A 19,663-nucleotide genomic window follows, 5' to 3' on the forward strand; every position below is an offset into this window, starting at 1 on the left:
GTGGAGAGGATTTCATTTTCATTTTCTTACCAACAGTGATTTATTAAAAAATAAACTACCCCAAGTCATGCATGTGAAACCTGAGTGATTAGGTAATGAAGGGGCACAGTAGACCGCATTTTGGGGTCCACTGCAGTTTGTTGCTTTGCACTGTGATGCATTTTGCAGGGTATTTCATGGAGTCTGAAGGCTCATAGGGTCATTTAGGCCACCCTCTGCAGAAAGACAGGTTTCACAGTAGCTAGCCAGAATGGATCATTTTTAATTTTGCTGCCCCAGAAAAGGCATTACTTTGCTCTTACAACTTGATTTATGTTGCTTATGTGTTCATTTATGTAATATTGAAACATTTTTTAAATAAAAATTACCTAAATCTGCACCCCTGTTCTTACTGATTAATTTGTTATAAATGTTGATACTCTTGTGGTCATATGGAGATGATAGAACAAACTCTACTCCATAAAGAATCCATCTTTTTTTTTTTTTTTTTTTGCGGTACGTGGGCCTCTCACTATCGTGGTCTCTCCTGTTGCGGAGCACAGGCTCCGGACGCGCAGGCTCAGCGGCCGTGGCTCACGGGCCCAGCCGCTCTGCGGCATGTGGGATCTTCCCGGACCGGGGCACAAACCCGAGTCCCCTGCATCGGCAGGCGGATTCTCAACCACTGCGCCACCAGGGAAGCCCAAGAATCCATCTTGAGGATAAATGTACTCTGTAAAAGAAATGATCCTTTAATATCCTAGGTGGAACACTGAAATAATAGGTAAGTATGGTGTGTGAATATCATATTCAATCAAAGTGTCTTTTGATCTTGCAGTGGTGGATTCCAAATAAGGGAGATCAAAATAATCTTTCAAAAATGTGTTAGGAATTTTCTCAGAAGTATCAAATAATGATGAATTACAACTGTGAACATTTACTCTTTAGTTACAGCCTGTATACCAACAGCTATACTGTTATTAAATGGGTAGCTTTACATGTATTTTTGTAAGTATTCATGCTACCGTGCAAGAAATCTTTCTCCTACTGCTTGAGTGGCCGACACAAGATTTCATGTATTTTTTGAAATCGTAGGTCTTGCACACATTTTGTCCTCTTGGATAGTGAAAGTTCTGCTATCGATCTTTATCCACAGAGCTCAGAGTTCTACAGAGTCACCACTGAGCAATACCAGAAAGCTGCTGAGGAGGTGGAAGCAAAGTTCAAGTAAGTTTTTAATAGTATTATCATTATTTACCCTTCTTGACAAGATGAAAATACACCTTTATTGCTCTTTGATATGTTAGCCCTCTGGAATACTTGGAAAAGTGTTTGGATCCATGTTGCTCTAGCGGAATTCAAATGCAAGGAATGGGCATTTGATGACAGTGTGTTGCAACTCAATTTTATGAACTCAGGGGAAATTGAAAGCAATGGTGATAGAATTTTCATTTGGAATATTATATGATACGATACTGTTGATTATGAAGGTGATGTTAAATTGCTATCTCTATGAATAGAAACACAGCAATCATTCACTTGTGTATCGTAAAATGATGGGCATGTCCAAATTTTGGGTATCTGCCTTCCTCCCGTTTAAGCTGTTTTCATTTCTTCACATGTACCTTGAAAGCATTTAAATCACAGGCTTTACCTTGCCCTTGATTATGAGGGTGATGTTAAATTGCTACCTGTGTTAAACCTTGGACTGTTTAAATGAATGTTCTGTAATTGATGGATCAGAGTGTCTGCGACCCATAGCCCTGTACTTTCCCTTTGCTTCCAGCACGCACATTAGGCAAAAAAACATCGTTCAGAATTTTCCTGAGTGTATAAATAGTTCTGCTGTGTAACCTCTGTCAGTCACACTTGTGCAAATTAGTGAAGCACAGAAAGGTGCTGTGACAGGTTTAGTTGAAAGAGTGCATTGGGCTCTGACCTCCTTCCTTGGCGTGTTTATAAACATTTGATAAAATGATTAAACCCTAAGGTAGAATGTTGTTACTTTCTGCTATAGTGCAGTTTGTGTGGTAATGGATATTGGTGTTATTTTAATGCTGATTAAAAAAAAATTTTTTTTTAAGATGGTATGAGGTATCTTTAAATAGACGAAAACCCTCTAGTCTTCCTTAGTGAATTATCTCTTTAGGGGCAGTTGGGAAAGGCCTTCTAAAAATGAGCCATAAGTCTCACTCTTAAAGGTTAATGTGCTATCTTCAGAATTTAGATATGGTATTGGATAGACTTGATTTTAAAAGGCACTCTACATACGTATTCTCAAAGTTAGGTTTTTATGCTTGCCATTAATGTTAAAGCAATGTTTTTTAAACCTTTGGTCTCTGTACTGTGAGAACCTTTGACTTGGCACCCTAGGTCTTTCTTCCTTGTCAGATGATAGCTATACAAATAACTAAAATTTAAGTTAAAGAAGATCAATTCTGACTAGAATGATCTATGAAGTCATCATAAAGAAGACGGTATTTTAGTTGAGGCTTGAAGAAGAGTATTGAATAGTCAGGAAGGAAAGGTATTCAAAACGGAGACATCTTCAGTAGTTGGGTGACAAACTAGTCAAGAGCAGTAGTGTGACTCACAGAGACTAGTGCGGGATACAGCTGGAAAGGTTGTAAGGGTCGTTCATTAGCTGCTGGGCTAAGAAGTTGGTCTTAACATTTAGCCAGAAGGCATTGGAAGGTGTTTGACCAGGTGAGTACCCCAATTTCTGTTGTCCTTTAGGAATTAGTCTGATAGTTGATGTGAGGTTTGATTGGAGGCGTGCGGGGAAAAAAAAAAAAAGCCAGAGATACCAGATGCCATATCTCTATAAGTGAAAGAGAAAAGGAGGAGATGGATGCAAAAGTCACCGAGAGATTAGACATGAATTAGTGATTAATTGGTGTACTAGTTTGCTAGGGCTGCCTCAGACTGACTGGCTTAAGCAACGGAAGTTTGTTTTCTCACAGTTCTGGAGGCTGGAAGTTCAGGATCAAGGTGTAAGCAGGGTTGGTTTCTCCTTTGCTTGCAGATGGCTGTCTTTACATGGTCTTCCCTCTCTGCATCTGTGTCGTAATCTCCTTCTCTTATAAATCACATTGGATTAGGGCCCATCCTGATGACTTCATTTTAACTTACCTCTTTAAAAATCCTCTGTCCAAATTTGCTTTCTGAAGTACCAGGCATTAGGACTTCAACATATGAATTCTGGGGGAGGCACAGTTCAGCCCATAACACTTGGATGGAAGGGATAACAGAGAAACAGAAATATGAGCTTAGTTTATTGGAAAATTGGTGGAAGCTGAATTTCATAGAGAGAGAAGTCTGATTTTAGATGAAAAGAATATCTCTTCTGAAGCCATGCCCAGCTGCCATGTCATTCAGCCTGGGCTAGCCTACTGCAGAATGGGAGGCTGCATGTAGCACAGAAGTAAAAGTCATAATGACTTACCTTCTCCAAGACAGCATGGACCTGTAATTTGGACTTAGTTTTAAGCAGAGCCTCAGCAGCATCATTCTCTTTTAATCTTTAGAAGGTATTATTCTTTATTAGATCCTTCTCCAATCTGGTGTAGTAAACAGTTTGGCCTTTCCCAGAGTGAGCTCTGGCCCTTGTACCTAGCTCCTGGGGCAAACCTCTAAACCCTTGGAATCTCCCAAGTGAAAGAAATGTCTTATTATTCATGATGGGCCCCTTGTGACATGTAGCAGCAGCCCGGTGCCAAAGACTGAATTCAGCCACAGGGGCAATCAGTCAGGCAAGAATGTGTGATGAGGCTCCAGTGAAACTCAGGACACTGAAGTTTGGGTGAGCGTCCCTAGTTGATACTACTCTGCATTCGTTACACACTGATACCAGGAGGGAAATGCATCCTGAGGAGAGTGGGAACATTGCATTTGGAACCCTCTCAGAGTTTGGTTTCTTTTCCTTTGGCTGACTCTCTGTATCATTTCCCATAATAAGCCATCACTCTTGAGCTTAATAGCTTTAGTGAGTTCTGTGAGTCCTTTTATCAGATTATCAAAGCTTAGGGTGGTTTGGGAACCCCTTGAACTTGCAGATGATGCTAGAAGTGAGGACAGTCTTGGGGACTCTGCCCTCAGACTTTGCAGTTTGGCCAACTCCAGTGCAAACAAAAAACCCAGGAATTTCAAAGCTACTTTTTGCAGAAAGTGACTTTCATTATGTCATTTTTTTCAGCTACGACCTGCTAGCGTGAGCTTCCTAGAATATCGTAGTTTGATTTGCATTGAGTTCATTAGTGTCACACCAAGGAAGTGATAGTGCTTTGGATGTAAGAGATGTTTACCATCTTTGAAGACACAGAGATTGCTCAGCGGAATTTTGTTTCTCCTTAGAAACTTGAGCACCTCGTGTAATCATGACATCTTCAGTCTTTTGCAAGAAGGCAGAGTACTGAATTCATTCTATTGCCTGACCGAGCTGAACTGAGCAGTTCCTCTTGGACAGCAAACTCTGAAGGACTTGGAGGAGGATTTAGTTAATTTTATCTGATGGAAGGATTCATTTGGATACGTCTTGGTTACAGGAGATGGAAGCCTTTTAAATTGCAATTTCAAGGGCACTATTATACACCTGATGGGGGGGGGGTCACATAAAATCACTGTAAAGAGAAAGAATAAAGAATGCTCTGAGCATTTGAGGCCACATGTGGTGAACAACAGTTATATTGGGGCATCCTGCAGGATAGCTAATGGAATTATTTTAGGGAGGCTTAAATATTAACTCACACTTCAGTCCCTCACTTTATAGTTTCGCGGTAAACCAGTAAAACACTTTAGATTTAATGGAATTTTTTCCCCTATTTTATCAACACATCATTCATTCATAGTGCTTCTATGCAACATGCCCTCCCCTGCATTCTGAATATACAGCCATGAAGGAGATAGGTGGAGTCTTATCAGTGTGGAGCTTAGAGCTCATCAGAGGAGGGCAAGAATAAGACAGAAATTTAATAACCCAAAGCTTTGTAAAAATCCACAGTTGGGGGCTTCCCTGGTGGCGCAGTGGTTGGGAGTCCGCCTGCGGATGCAGGGGATGCGGGTTCGTGCCCCGGTCTGGGAGGATCCCGCATGCCGCGGAGTGGCTGGGCCCGTGAGCCATGGCCGCTGAGCCTGCGCGTCCGGAGCCTGTGCTCCGCAACAGGAGAGGCCACAACAGAGAGAGGCCCGCGTACCACCAAAAAAAAAAAAAAAAAATCCACAGTTGGTTCTACTGTGATGAGATAATTGTATCCCTAATAAATATCAAATTATTAAAACTTAACTATTTCTTTTTTCAATGGAAATTAAGTAATTTGGGATCAAGAATGTGTGCCGTTTATTTTCCTGCAAGAACTTTTTCCCCAAAATAGCTTTAAAATTTTGGCTATAAAACCCAAATCACTGGGTAAATCCAGTGATACATGTATTTTTTACATCTAGCTTTTATACAAAAGGTATACCTTTTCTTTTCCCAGCTTAACTGAAACAGTCATTATAAACACTTCATATCACCTTTATCACCCTTTGTTATTAACTGTTAAATAGAGCAAGTTATGGTGTCAGTTCTGAGTTAGTTATGTGGCGGTAGTACCATGTTATAACTCAGCTACTGAAAATTATGTTCAGTATTAATCCTTATATTCTAACTTGTAGGTAATTAAGCAAAATGTTATATTAAATGTTACATTGATAGTGCTTAGCACAGGTCTAGCACAAAGTAAATGCTCAATAAATACTAGATTTTATTTTTTATTATGTATTATTATGATGATATTATTATTTTATTATCGTGTCCAACTCATGAAACTGTGCACCGTAGGGGAGATTTCTGTATCTGGTTCCAAACGAAATCTAGATGATGTTAAAACTTCCCAAAAGAACATTAGGGAGAGTTCTTACCCTTGGGGAGCTCACAGTCCAGCCAGGAGACAGCATATAAAGCTCTCATGACAGGACAGCCCCCAAAGGGATGTGTGCCAGAGCTGTCAGGATGGACAGACAGAATAAGGGGTGTATGCACAGAGTGCCACAGGGGCTCTGTTTTTTAGTCAGCATCAGAATCCAATTGCCTTCAGTGGATTGGGGTCAGTATACCACACCCACAGAAAGGAAATGTTACCATAGTGTTATGTACACACAAATTTTTTTTTTTTTTTTGGTGGTACGCGGGCCTCTCACTGTTGTGGCCTTTCCCGTTGCGGAGCGCAGGCTCCGGACGCACAGGCCCAGCGGCCATGGCTCACGGGCCCAGCCGCTCCGCGGCATGTGGGATCTTCCCGGACCGGGGCACGAACCCATATCCCCTGCATCGGCAGGCAGATTCTCAACCACTGTGCCACCAGGGAAGCCCCACAAATTGTTTTTAAAGTATAAAAACAAACATCAAGCAATTGTAAAGCAAAAGGCAGTGTAAACCTTGTGAAGACAATGTAATATCAAACAAAAGCATTTCAAAGACGATTGATCTTTCACTCCCATGTTTTCTTTTAGATAATGAAGTGGCCAGTTCTATCTTCCATAAAAATATATATGGGAAGTGACACAGATCTCTCAAAAATATTTTGGACTGATTTTATTAGAGGTATAACTTTTCAACTTGGCTTCAGTATCTTTGAAAGATGAAGCACTCGTAAAGGAGTATGGTTCTGTGCAATTGGATGTGAACACTGGTCATGCTCCTCTGTGTGCCAGACGTTAGAAGGGGTTTTCACTTTTATCCTTGAATGAAGTTGTTGAAACCTGACTTATAAATTTAGGCTCATGGAAGAAGCCTGGGTTATCCTTGTAATGTATTAAAAGATTAGTTACCCTGTGGAAGGAGTTTAGGTGATTGTAGAGTTTCTGTGGAATGCTATGCAAAACTCTTACAGATAAAATGGCTTTTTAAAGTATCACTATATAGTCAAAGGTTTGCTTCAGTGTAAAATTCTTTCTCTTTAAAATGTTCTTGGTTTTATTAGGGTTTCATTTTGGCAGTGCTGTTTAGTTTCTCTTTAGGGTGTGTGATTTTAATAGCTGCACTACGAATGAGTTAGTGAAGCTCAGGATGACACGCCAGTGGTATCAGCAGGTGTTTCTCGTGTTCTCTGTAATTACACATGTGGATTATGGACAGTTTTAAGCAACAGTGTTTAAAGATCCTGCTTAATTGGCTGTAAAATAATTAAATAAGGTTTTGGCTGGCAAATTTATAATTCTGTTAGATGCATAAGCCAGTGTGCTTGAATGTCAATGTGACTTCAATTTGGAAATATTAGATTAATAGAACTAATTGTCCTGCAGGTACAAAGTTTACTCTGATTAATAGTCTTAAAACTCTTATAGAAGTTTAGCCAAGTAAATTTATGTTACTTCCCATTCTGCTTAAACTTTTAATTAAAACTTATTTCCAAAGTTTGCAGTGTTTCAGCATTGCTGTGCTTCTTTCTAGATTTTTCAAAGCTGAGCTCCTATAATTTTTCAGTGACTCCAGCTGCCTCATTGAGTAACTTGCCTTATCAAAAGGATTACAGTTGTATGCTGTCAGACATGTATTTGTATCTGCAGCTGACAGTTGCCCTGCACATTGTCTCTAACACTTATCGATGTCTGCTTATAACCTACTTTAGTGCTGTGTGAATGGCTCTGATATACCAAATGTACATGATAAATGTTTTATCTCTGATTCTCGTTGATCAGTTTCTAAATGATCAAATGGTTTATCTCAGTAAGACACTAATTCACATTGATCAAATTCTCAGTGACCAAGTTGACTTGGTTTCTGCTGAACGCAAATTGTATTAAAACAACATTACTTGAACATGCTGGCTTTTCTAATGCAGGAGTTACGTTACCAGCAGTTACAGTATAACTCGAGTTATTGTATTATAAAGATGTCTTCTCTCTACTGAAAAGTTTACATAAGAAGAAAAGAATGCGATATTACAGGAAGAACAGGGCTTCGAGCAAGGATTGGGGCTTTTACTAACTAATTAAATTCTGCATTTGTATTGGGCCTTTTCCCCCCTTTTTTTAATTTGAAGGGCTATGAGCAGGAAATATAGCAGCTGCAGTGGCGACATCTTATTCCCTATGGTCCTTAGAGCCAAGCAACGTCTTGATTATTCAGTAAGAGACTTAGCAATTGAAGAGGCTAAATTCTAGAAAAAGTAAATATACCTGTATGCCTTCTGCGTACACTTGGTTATAATTGCCCGGTTAGCAGTATAGGATTGTTTGTTGTTTTTGTTTTTTAAACATCAACTCACCCATGTCAACTTCCACAGTATTTCATGTACCCAGTAGAGTTTGTCCAATAGCAAATACCCATTTAGCTGAAACAGAGTCCCAGTTATTTAGAACACCCAGTTCCTCAGGCAGGTTATTTATTCCACCTTTGACTTGTCTCTTCCATCTGTAAAATGTAAATTTTAACTGCCACTCTCTTTAGGGCATTCAAGCTGAGAAGGTTTAAAAGTTGAAAAAGAAAAAAAAAAGTTGTCATTGATCTTCATCTAAAAAATAGACCTAAGTAGTTTTATTTAGTTGTAAGACACCAGCTGACCTTTTAGTTTTGTTGTGTATGGTATGGCAGCCCCTTTTGTACTTCATCAGGGGATGTGTGGAGAGCAGCCTGCCGCCTCTCAAACTAAGAAGCTGTGTGTGTCATTCTCTTCCCCCACACCCCCCAAAGCAACAAATTACTTCCAAGGCAAGTGAGACCTACTTTGGAACACACCACTGTTTGACAGTATTTCTTACAATGGGCATGAAGAATTGGTTAGATTTGTAAGGAAACCTTAGTCGATTAGTGCCTTTCCCCCCCCGCTTTAAAATTAGAGCCCTCCTAATCAGATCCGTCTAGTTGGTTAGTTCTTCTTATTTCTTTAAGTTGGACCTCTAGCCTTAGTCTACATACTTATTCTCTAAGGTAACAGAAGTAAAAGCCAAGAAACATTAACACCACTTGTGAGTTAAGTTTCCACCTGTATTATTTCTGCATACACCTGGTTATAATTGCCTATTTAGGAGTGTAGGGTTGTTTGTTGTTTATATTATGTTAAGACATGACACCATAACACTCCTAGAAGAGAACACAGGAAGAACAGCCTACGACATAAATCGTATCAACACTTTCCTAGGTCAGTCTCCCAAAGCAATAGAAACAGAAGCAAAAACAAACAAACAGAACCCAGTCGAACTCACAAGCCCCTGTACAGCCAAGGAAACCACGAACAAAATGAAAAGACAGCCCTCGGACTGGGAGAAAACACTCACAAACGATGCGACCAACAGGGGCTCCGTCTCTAAAACACACAAACAGCTCATACAGCCCAACAGCAAGAAAACAACCCAATCAGAAAATGGGCGGAAGACCCAAACAGACCCCTCTCCGAAGAAGACAGCCAACAGGCACGTGAAAAGATGCTCAGCATTGCCAACCATCAAGAGAAATGCAAATCAGAGCCACCCACGCCGGCCAGAATGGAGATCATCAAAAAGCGCACAAGTAACAAATTCTGGAGAGAGTGCGGAGGAGAAAGGGACACACACACACACCCGCAGCCACTCACTCACTCTCTGTCTCTGTCTGTCTCTCTCTCTGTCTCTCTCTGCTGGTGGGAATGCAAACTGGTGCAGCCACCTTGTAAAACAGCACGGACTGTTGACTCCTGTTGCTCCCAGCATTCCACTCAGTCCAGAGGTGTCTGCAGAAGGGGGCAGGGCAGGATGGCAAAGTTGATTGGAATCTAGGACTAAAAGGGCAGGACAGGGATGTAAGCCATGAGACAGTATTATCTGTTTCACAAAATAGAACACAAACTCCTGCTGTTGCATGAACATGTGCAGTTGGTCTCAAGGTCAAGAGGGTCACAGTGGAAACTTCCTTATCACTTCAGCACAGTATGTGAAGGAACCTCAAGTGGTGATACAAGCCACTGAGGCCAGATTGGCCACATCCTACCTTAAATCCATGACCTGGAATTCTCTTCCCTGTCTCAGCGGTGGCAGCTGGGGTTTGTTTGGGTTGCTCTGGGCATCTTCTTTCCTTTAATATAATCTTTTTATGTGTTTCATGTAAATGATCAAAATCAGTCTTGTTGCAGCCCTTAGGTTAGTGGCCATAAACTCCTGAATTCATGATTTGTTCTGTGTGGGATAACAAATCGTTCTGTTTTCCCCTACAGGAACATTAGCATTGAACTTTCTTCCTTAATCAATACGATCCATTAAGAATCCAGCATTACCCTACATGGTTATATGAAATATTAATTGCACACTATTAGTTAGATAAATGAAGTTTCTGCCAAAATGATAGCTTGTTTCTTTCTTTGTATCATAATGTTTAAACAGGAACATTTTGAATTCTAGGGTGCATGGTATTTTAGAGTTTATTGATCCTTGCTTATTTGAGTAATTATCTACACAGATCATGGTTCCCCAAAGATACTTCTAACTGGGATTACTAAGTTTTTTCCTCTTGCTGATTCCAGCAAGAGTTCATTTACTTTTTAAAGGATCCAGTTGGAAATAATTTTTTAAAATTTTCCTTTGATGTTTTCATAGATGAGAAAAAGTTGTTTTGCTTTTTGAGTGCCACTCAGCTACAGATACAAAGCATCGAAACTTGTAGGAGGGCCAATTAGAGTAAATTACCATCTGACTGACCTGCCACTTCTTAAAATGTCCAGGAAGAGTTGTAGGATATAGATTTTAAATTCTTTCCTTGTGTCAGATTTGCAAAGTTTGACCGTCTAGAGCCTTAAGTATGGTAAAAATTACATCAAAGAAGTTATCTATGCATAAAAGTGGTAGCTCTCAGGATAGTCTCTGGGAAGTTGTATAGGCTCCGCCATGTGGTGATACCTACTTGTTTCATCACTCCATGGTTTGGGAAGCCTATTCCAAATGTTACCAACCCTCCCTGCTCTCAACCGGATAATTAACTTAGGCTTGCCACTATGTCTGGGGTAAAACCATGGTACTGAAATTGAAACCAGAACTTTCAGGATAATTGTACTTGAATGTGTCTTCCCATGGCTCATTTGAATGTATAATTTCCAGATCATCTCTCATGGTGTCAGTCTATCAAGGATTCCTATTTCTGGCTCTTTTCATTTTTCTTAAGATGTAAGCAAACAAAATACAAAAATTGATCAATTTGGACCATATCATGATTAAAAGGTTCTGCTCATCTTAGGACACCATTTAGAAAATTTTAAAAATGGGCATGGGCTTCCCTGGTGGCGCGGTGGTTGAGAGTCCGCCTGCTGATGCAGGGGACGTGGTTTCGTGCCCCGGTCTGGGAAGATCCCACATGCCGCGGAGCGGCTGGGCCCGTGAGCCATGGCCGCTGAGCCTGCGCGTCCGGAGCCTGTGCTCCGCAACGGGAGAGGCCACAACAGTGAGAGGCCTGTGTACCGCAAAAAAAAAAAAAAAAAAAAAAAAAGGGCAGCTAGTGGGAAGCAGCTGCATGGCACAGGGAGATCAGCTTGGTGCTTTATTACCACCTAGAGGGGTGGAATAGGGAGGGTGGAAGGGAGATGCAAGAGGGAGGAGATATGGGAATATATGTATGCATATAGCTGATTCACTTTGTTATATGGCAGAAACTGACAACATTGTAAAGCAATTATACTCCAATAAAGATGTTTAAAAAAGTGGGCAAAAGACTTGAACAGACACTTCAAAGGAAGATATAAGAATGGCCAGTTAGCACATGAAAAGTGCTAATAACATCATTAGCTATCAGGGAATTGCAAATTAAAACCACTGGAATGATGAAAATCAAAAAGACTGACAGGGCTTCCCTGGTGGCGCACTGGTTGAGAATCCGCCTGCCGATGCAGGGGACACGGGTTCGTGCCCCGGTCCGGGAAGATCCCACATGCCGCTGAGCGGCTGGGCCCGTGAGCCATGGCCGCTGAGCCTGCACGTCCGGAGCCTGTGCTCCGCAATGGGAGAGGCCACAATGGTGAGAGGCCCGCAAAAAAAAAAAAAAAAAAAAAAAAGACTGACAGTACTAATTGTTTGCAAAGATGTGAAGAAACCAGAATTCTCCTGCTTTGCTGTTGGGGGGGTATAAAAGAGTAAAGTCACTTTTTTTTTTTTTGTGGTACGCGGGCCTCTCACTGTTGTGGCCTCTCCCGTTGCGGAGCACAGGCTCCGGACGTGCAGGCTCAGCGGCCATGGCTCACGGGCCCAGCCGCTCTGCGGCATGTGGGATCTTCCCAGACCGGGGCACAAACCCGTGTCCCCTGCATCGGCAGGCGGATTCTCAACCACTGCGCCACCAGGGAAGCCCCAAAGTCACTTTAGAAGAAGTTTTGTGGTTTCTTATAAATTTAAGCATACATTTATTCTTTGACCCAGGAATTCCAGATCTGGGTATTTACCCAAGAGCAAAGAAAATATACATCCACAGAAAGATTTGTACACATGTTCATATCAGGTTTATTCATAATAGTCAAAAAGTAGAAACTACCCATATGGTCATCGGTGAGTTTAGCAGTTTAAAAATAATAAACTATTTATGAAACAACATGGCTGAATCTCAGAAACATTATGTTAAGCAAAAAGAAGCCAGACACAAAACAGTACCCATTGTGTGATTCCATTTATGTGTAGTTCAAAAATAGGAAAAATTAGTCTATATTGATAGAAATGAGAAAGTAGTTGATGGGGATAGAGGGGGACTTGATTGAAAATGGACACGTGTGAACTTTCTGAGGTATTGAGAATATTTGTTTTTCTGGGTAATAGTTAGCCAGGTATATGTACAATTTTACTACAATGTGAACACCTAAGATCAGTACATTTTAAAAATGTTAATCTTAAAATACCCTAATTTCCTAATTTTAATTAGGAAAAAAAATGTCCGAAATATTGGGAATACCCAACTTCTAACTGTAATTTGTCCCAGGTAAAATAAGTTTCTTCAGTTTAATCACAGTCTTAAGAAACCTGTGATTTCTAATCCTATCCATAATCATATTTTCTTATTAGAATTTGAAAACTTCATCTCACAGTCAGGGCTGTTCGTTCAGTATGCTTCATCTCTACAGATAGAGGAGTAAACCTTGCTTTATTTTTTTTCTTAAGAATAAGTCTCCCCTGCGCCCTAGTAAATTATGTTTGCCTATTATACTCCTCTCCTTGTTAGCCTAGAGTCTTGTAGATAGGCCTGGTTACATTTTTTTTGTGTGTGTGTAATTTTAAAAAATAGATTTATTTTTATTTATTTATCTTTGGCTGCGTGGGGTCTTTGTTGCTGCTCACGGGCTCCCTCTAGTTGTGGCGAGTGGGGGCAACTGTTTGATGTGGTGCAGGGACTTCTCATTGCGGTGGCTTCTCTTGTTGTGGAGCACGGGCTCTAGGCACGCGGGCTTTGGTAGTTGTGGCACGTGGGCTTCAGTAGTCGTGGCCTGCGGCCTCTAGAGCTCAGGTTCAGTAGTTGTGGTGTACAGGCCTAGTTGCTCTGTGGCATGTGGGATCTTCCCGGACCAGAGATCGAACCCGTGTCCCCTGCATTGGCAGGCAGATTCTTAACCACCTCGCCCAGGGAAGTCCCAGGCCTAGTTAAGTTTTGAAAGTAAATTTTGATAAAGGGGTTTTATAGGCAGTATCTGTACGTGAAACATTTATAGAGTAACACTGGTACTTTTTAATATTATAATCTTAGGCAGCAATTTGTTCATACTATGTACCAAGTCCTGGCAAAATGCTTGAAAACTTGTGAAAGCTTGCATCTTGGCCCTTTCCTACATGTTGAAATGAAAGCACACATGTTCCCATGTTAAAGTGTCGCCAAGCATCCCCAACTTGCTCACATGGCTGCCTTCAGCTATCTTATGTGCTTTCTCATGCACCAGCCAGCAGTTAAATTCCCATGTTCTTTTTGTGAGTGTGTATGTCTAAGTGCTGGTAATCATCTGCGTCCCTTGAAAACTGATAGATGTGCTCATTAAAGGGAGATCTCACTCTTGGCTCCCTTCACACAAGTCACTTCAGCTCCCGTTTCTGGATGAGGCTGGCAAGAAATACTGTGCGGGGATACATCTGGCTTTATACTCCTTTTCAAGGACTAAAAAGCTCCTTTTTCAGTATGTTAAACACACTTCGTAGGGACCTTACAAGCACAAAGAAGTCAGCTATTTGCCAATTACAGTATTAACACCAGAAAGGCTAAGGGCTGCCGTTGTGTGGTGGGATTTTTTCTTTTTTTTAATGTGCTGCCATTCTCTCTTCATTTTGTTCTCTTGTGCTTCTGAGATTACACAAATACCTATTTATTTGTGAGACAGACCCATCTGCGGAGACTCTGAAGTCCACCAGCCTGCCACTGGCGTAGATCTCAGCAAAGCTGTCTGTGTACAAGGCACATTCAGCGCGGTTTATGAGTGGGAGTTTGAAGGTAGCGTACTCCTGTTTCTGCTTTTAGGATGAAAAATGAATTGCCAATTACTGTCGACGTGTTCAGACATGACACTTCCTATGGTAGAAGCTTTCTTGGCCTGCTTTCTGCTGGGCTCCCCACTATGAAACCATCAGTTCTGAAAAAGGGGTGTGTTTGCAAGGAGGAGGAGAGAGAAGGGGATGAGTCCCTGATCCGTTATGGTTTTCTGTGCTCGTGCAGAGTGGTGGGAGGGAGGTCAGTGCCTCTCACCTCTGCTTCCCCAGCAGAGCTCTTGAACAAGATGAAGTGATCGAAGCTGGGTGCCAGCGCACCATCACAGTCGCATTACTTTGCAAGCTGCACGCCCAGATGCTGCTGTTTCCTGCATCAGGCTTCGCTGATTTACATTCATAGCACCTCTGTTAACAGCTCATTTGGTACTATTCACAATTAACCAGTTTTCTTTTTCCTGATAACAGTTTCTCCAATACAAAAGACCTTAATGTAAAGAAAATAACGTCGCTGGGTGTAGGGTGCATCTTTCAGACATCCTGGTTAGTTGACAAGAAGCAGGGATCGGATGTTTTGTCACTACTGTGTCATTTGTGTTTTTGGTGTGGTTAGTGGCGTGTTGGTTTGGAGGTATTTTTGAAGTCTTTGAATCTGAGATACCGGATTTTTCCAAGAGACCAATTTCATCACCTCCCCTGTCCTGGGAGTTCTTTTCAATGAGTGGATTCTGATACATTGTTTTCGTTGGTTTGGTTTCTTCCCCCAGTGAAGAGCTCAATGACATATATGTATTGTGAAGGGTAGTAATGTGACAGCTCGTCATCAGTATCAACAACACAGCCATCCATCAGGGTGTCTTTGATGCTCTGTGCTCTATGAGCACTGGAAATACAGAACTATAAGTTTAAGTCCCTGCCCTCAGAGGTCTGATACTTGTTGAAATGATTAGCTCTACTGTAAAGGTGTCAAAACCTGATACAGGAATTATAACTTCAACATTTGTTCAAGAAGAATTGTTGAGTATCTCATACATTCCAGGTGGTTTTTATAAACTTGGAAATACAGAGGTGAAGAAGGCATGATGCTTGCCCTCAGGGCACTTGCAGTACACATGGGGAGACAGATTGATACAACAGCGGCTACAGTGTGCTAAATGCTAATACAAAGGCACAGACAAAAAGGTGTCTGGATGAGGAGGAGGATCTGGACTGCAAGAAGAGGTGCCTAGTGTGCAGGCTGGCTCTTCTCACGTTGAGATTTTCTCAAGGTAAGAAGAGGGAGAATGGCTTTCCATGAAGAGGGAATCATATGCTAGAAATGGTTAGAATGAATGCGGGGGGAGGTGTGATGGAATAGGAGGCCAAAAAGGAAGATTAGGGTCAGACGTCGAAGGACTTTAAGTGCTATGTTTTGAAAGGCAAAGTTAATAGGATGTGAGAATTCAACCAGAAGTTTTGCCTACTTGGGAATATTTTTTTTTTAATCACCTATCCCTGGTACCCATAATTCTCACCATGAGAATTAAGCTTTTGAGTTGGTAGTTTTTTCTAGGAGTCTGTCAAATATACAGATATGATATTTGGTGCATACATATGTGTATGTTATAATAATCACGATTTGCTATTTCATGTTAATTACTGTTATTATATAAGCATGTTAATATGCATTAAAAATAAGCAAGTTTTAGCTTACCATATTGTTTCTTAGCAAAGTTCAGGGCTTTGAGAGGATGGGACATAGGAAAAAGTAGTATTGATTGAAAAAGTGGAGAGGAAAGAGTTCAGGAAAGGTTTGGTTCATGGGATGCTGTCTGGGGAAATCTTAGGGCAACGTTGCAGAGAAAAAGCTTTAGGAGATAGAGGGACACCAAAAGCCAGTACACTGGTTCCACATTTTAGCACTCCCTGCAGTCCACAACATGGGATCGTCTTTTAATTGAAATGGTATAATGATGAACTTTAAAAAAATACTCTTAGCCACGATCTCTTTGTCCATGGTGTCCTAAGAATTCACTTGGTACCAAATTCTGCATGTTTTTGGAAAGAATGTTTTATAGGCGAATTGTATGTGGTTTATGTCTGTAACTGTGATTATACGCACCCAGAGTATATAAAATTAGCTCATAGATTGCTAGTCCCCTTGAGGATTCTAGTATTATTAAATGAACCTTTTAAGAATTCTTTCTCCTTCCCATTTCGTTTTGCGATCAACTTTTGCCTTTTGCTATCCTTCCTGGATGCTTAGTGTGGTGAAAAGCCTACAAAATTAATAAATGCTATTGGATTTTAAAAATTATCAATATACTACCCCCACTTTTTTCTTAACAAGGCAAAGGTAATTTTTTCCTCTTTCCTTCTCAGTCAGCCCCTTAAATGTAAAGTGTGTGAAGTTGTAGTTTGATAGTCATCCTTCCAAATTTATCTCTATCCATAGAAACATTAATAAACATAGGTGTTGTTTTACTTTTACCATATATATTGAGATTATACCATATATATTTTCTTTAACTTACATTTATTATGGGTCTGTCTCCCCTGGTCAGCACGTGTAAATCTAACTCATTCTTCTCAGTACCTTCATAGTGTTCCATGGCATTGTTCAACCATGGTTTATTGAGCCCATCCTCTACTGACAGGCACTCAGATTGTGTTTCCAAAAAAAAATTTTTTTTTTGCGGGGGGGCTGTTTTTTTTTTCCCGAAAAGGCTGCAGTGGGACAAATCTGTACATAAACCCTTAGGAACTGGTACTTTTTTTTTTTTGGCCATGTAGCTTGCGAGATCTTTGTTTCCCGACCAGGCTTCGAACCCGTGCCGCCTGCAGTGGAAGTGCAGAGTTGTAACCACCGGACTGCCAAGGAAGTCCCAGGAACTGGTACTTCTGTTCCATGACATGGATGGCGTTTGAATTGTGACCAGTCCTTTTAACTATGTGGCATTGGGCTACCTAACCTCTTGGGCTTCTTTTGGGTGATGGAGCAAATGTATATATAAGACCTTATGGGGTTGTCGTAAGGTGTGGTAAGTTATGTGGGTGACGTGCTGGACGTTTAACCCTGTATGGGGTGGTACCTGCAGAGACCGAGTGGGCTTAGAGTTGGCAGGGCTGAGGTTACTTAACTTCAGAGAGTTTATTATAGTGAATCTACATCTGGCCTCCTGAGCCTGTCTGTTTGTCTGTCTCTTTCTTTTAAAAAAAAAAAAAAAAAAAAAAAAAAGAAAAGGAAAGCCCACTTTGTGAAATTTTCAGCTTTTGACTTGTGCAATTTGAAAATACTACATCTTGGCACAGTCTTTGCAGTTTTTCCTGCTAGTCTGTAATTCCCTAGAGGTGAATTGAGAAGATTAATGGTAGGACTTTTTCCATTAACTCTGGGAAAAACTACAGAGCAGGGCTTCCCTGGTGGTGCAGTGGTTAAGAATCCGCCTGCCAATTCGGGGGACACGGGTTCGAGCCCTGGTCCGGGAAGATCCCACATGCCGTGGAGCAGCTAAGCCTGTGCGTCACAACTACTGAGCCTGCGCTCTGGAGCCCATGAGCCGGAACTACTGAGCCCATGCCGCCGCGTCTGCTGAAGCCTGCCTGCTCCAGAGTCCATGCTCCGCAACAAGAGAAGGCACCGCAATGAGAAGCACCCCAACGAAGAGTAGCCCCTGCTCGCTGCAACTAGAGAAAGCCTGCATGCAGCAACAAAGACCCAACACAGCCCAAAATAATAAATAAATAAATAAAATAAATTTATATAAGAAAAAAACACTGCAGAGCAAAAAAATTGTCCTTTGGCAAAAATGTCAATCCATACCTCTTTTGGAGCATTTGGAAACCAAAGTGCTGAGAAGCTGATTTAATAGGAGAATTGAAAACCAAAATGTATACATATCTTCACCTTTTCTAACTGATGACAAGACATGAAAAATATACTCTCAGAACTTGATGATGCAAAGAAAATAGGATCGTTGTTCCAGAGAGTACATTAAGGCTGGATCTTTAAAAGATTTGAGTGCTAAGCTCTTGGCCACGTTCTTAAGGAAACTAGCTGATCCATTCTTATTAATGTTACATCTGTTTGTACTTCATGCCATAAAATTCCTCTTTTTTATGATACGGTATCTAGGAAGTAGGTTTAAGAAAAAAGGAATGATAGGCAGAAAACTAGGACATAAATCACAGCAAGATCCTTTTTTTTTTGTGGTACACGGGCCTCTCACTGTTGTGGCCTCTCCGGTTGCGGAGCACAGGCTCCGGACGCGCAGGCTCGGCGGCCATGGCTCACGGGCCCAGCCGCTCCGCGGCACGTGGGATCCTCCCAGACCGGGGCACGAACCCGCGTCCCCTGCATCGGCAGGCGGACTCTCAACCACTGCGCCACCAGGGAAGCCCAGCAAGATCCTTTATGACCCACCTCCTAGAGAAATGGAAATAAAAACAACAATAAACAAATGGGACCTAATGAAACTTGAAAGCTTTTGCACAGCAAAGGAAACCATAAACAAGGTGAAAAGACAACTCTCAGAATGGGAGAAAATATTTGCCAATGAAGCAACTGACAAAGGATTAATCTCCAAACTATACAAGCAGCTCATGTGGCTCAATATCAAAAAATCAAACAACCCAATCCAAAAATGGGCAGAAGATCTAAATAGACATTTCTCCAAAGAAGATAAATGAATTGGCAACAAACACATGAAAGGATGCTCAACATCACTAATCATTAGAGAAATGCAAATCAAAACTGCAATGAGGTATCACCTTACACTGTCAGAATGGCCATCATTGAAAAATCTACAAACAGTAAATGCTGGAGAGGGTGTGGAGAAAAGTTAACCTTAATGCACTGTTGGTGGGAATGTAAACTGATACAGCCACTGTGGAGAACAGTATGGAGGGTCCTTAAAAAAGTACAAATAGAACTACCATACGACCCAAGTAGTCCCACTACTGGGCATATACCCTGAGAAAACCATAATTCAAAAAGAGTCATGTACCACAGTGTTCATTGCAGCTCTTATTTACAGTAGCCAGGATGGGGAAGCAACCTAAGTGTCCATCAACAGATGAATGGATAAAGAAGATGTGGCACATATATACAATGGAATATTACTCAGCCGTAAAAAGGAATGAAATTGAGTTATTTGTAGTGAGGTGGATGGGCATAGAGTCTGTCATACAGAGTGAAGTAAGTCAGAAAGAGAAAAACAAATACTGTATGCGAGTACATATATATGGAATCTAAAAAAAAAAAAAGTTCTGAAGAACCTAGGGGCAGGATAGCAATAAAGATGCAGGCATAGGGAATGGA

General features: G+C 41.2%; 1 protein-coding gene across 11 annotated transcripts in view; it reads left to right on the top strand.

Annotated features, from left to right (window-relative positions):
- CHCHD3 (coiled-coil-helix-coiled-coil-helix domain containing 3) overlaps positions 1–19,663 on the top strand; it is a 429,385-nt gene that overhangs the window by 232,100 nt on the left and 177,622 nt on the right. For all 11 annotated transcript variants that reach the window (XM_059074418.2, XM_067042128.1, XM_067042130.1 and 8 more), the window contains one exon: positions 1,136–1,206. In XM_059074418.2, coding sequence (XP_058930401.1) covers positions 1,136–1,206 — 71 coding nt within the window. The remainder of the gene's footprint in view (positions 1–1,135; positions 1,207–19,663) is intronic.

The sequence above is a fragment of the Kogia breviceps genome, chromosome 9 (assembly GCF_026419965.1).
Source record: "Kogia breviceps isolate mKogBre1 chromosome 9, mKogBre1 haplotype 1, whole genome shotgun sequence".
In the NCBI taxonomy this organism is placed as follows: Eukaryota; Metazoa; Chordata; class Mammalia; order Artiodactyla; family Physeteridae; genus Kogia; species Kogia breviceps.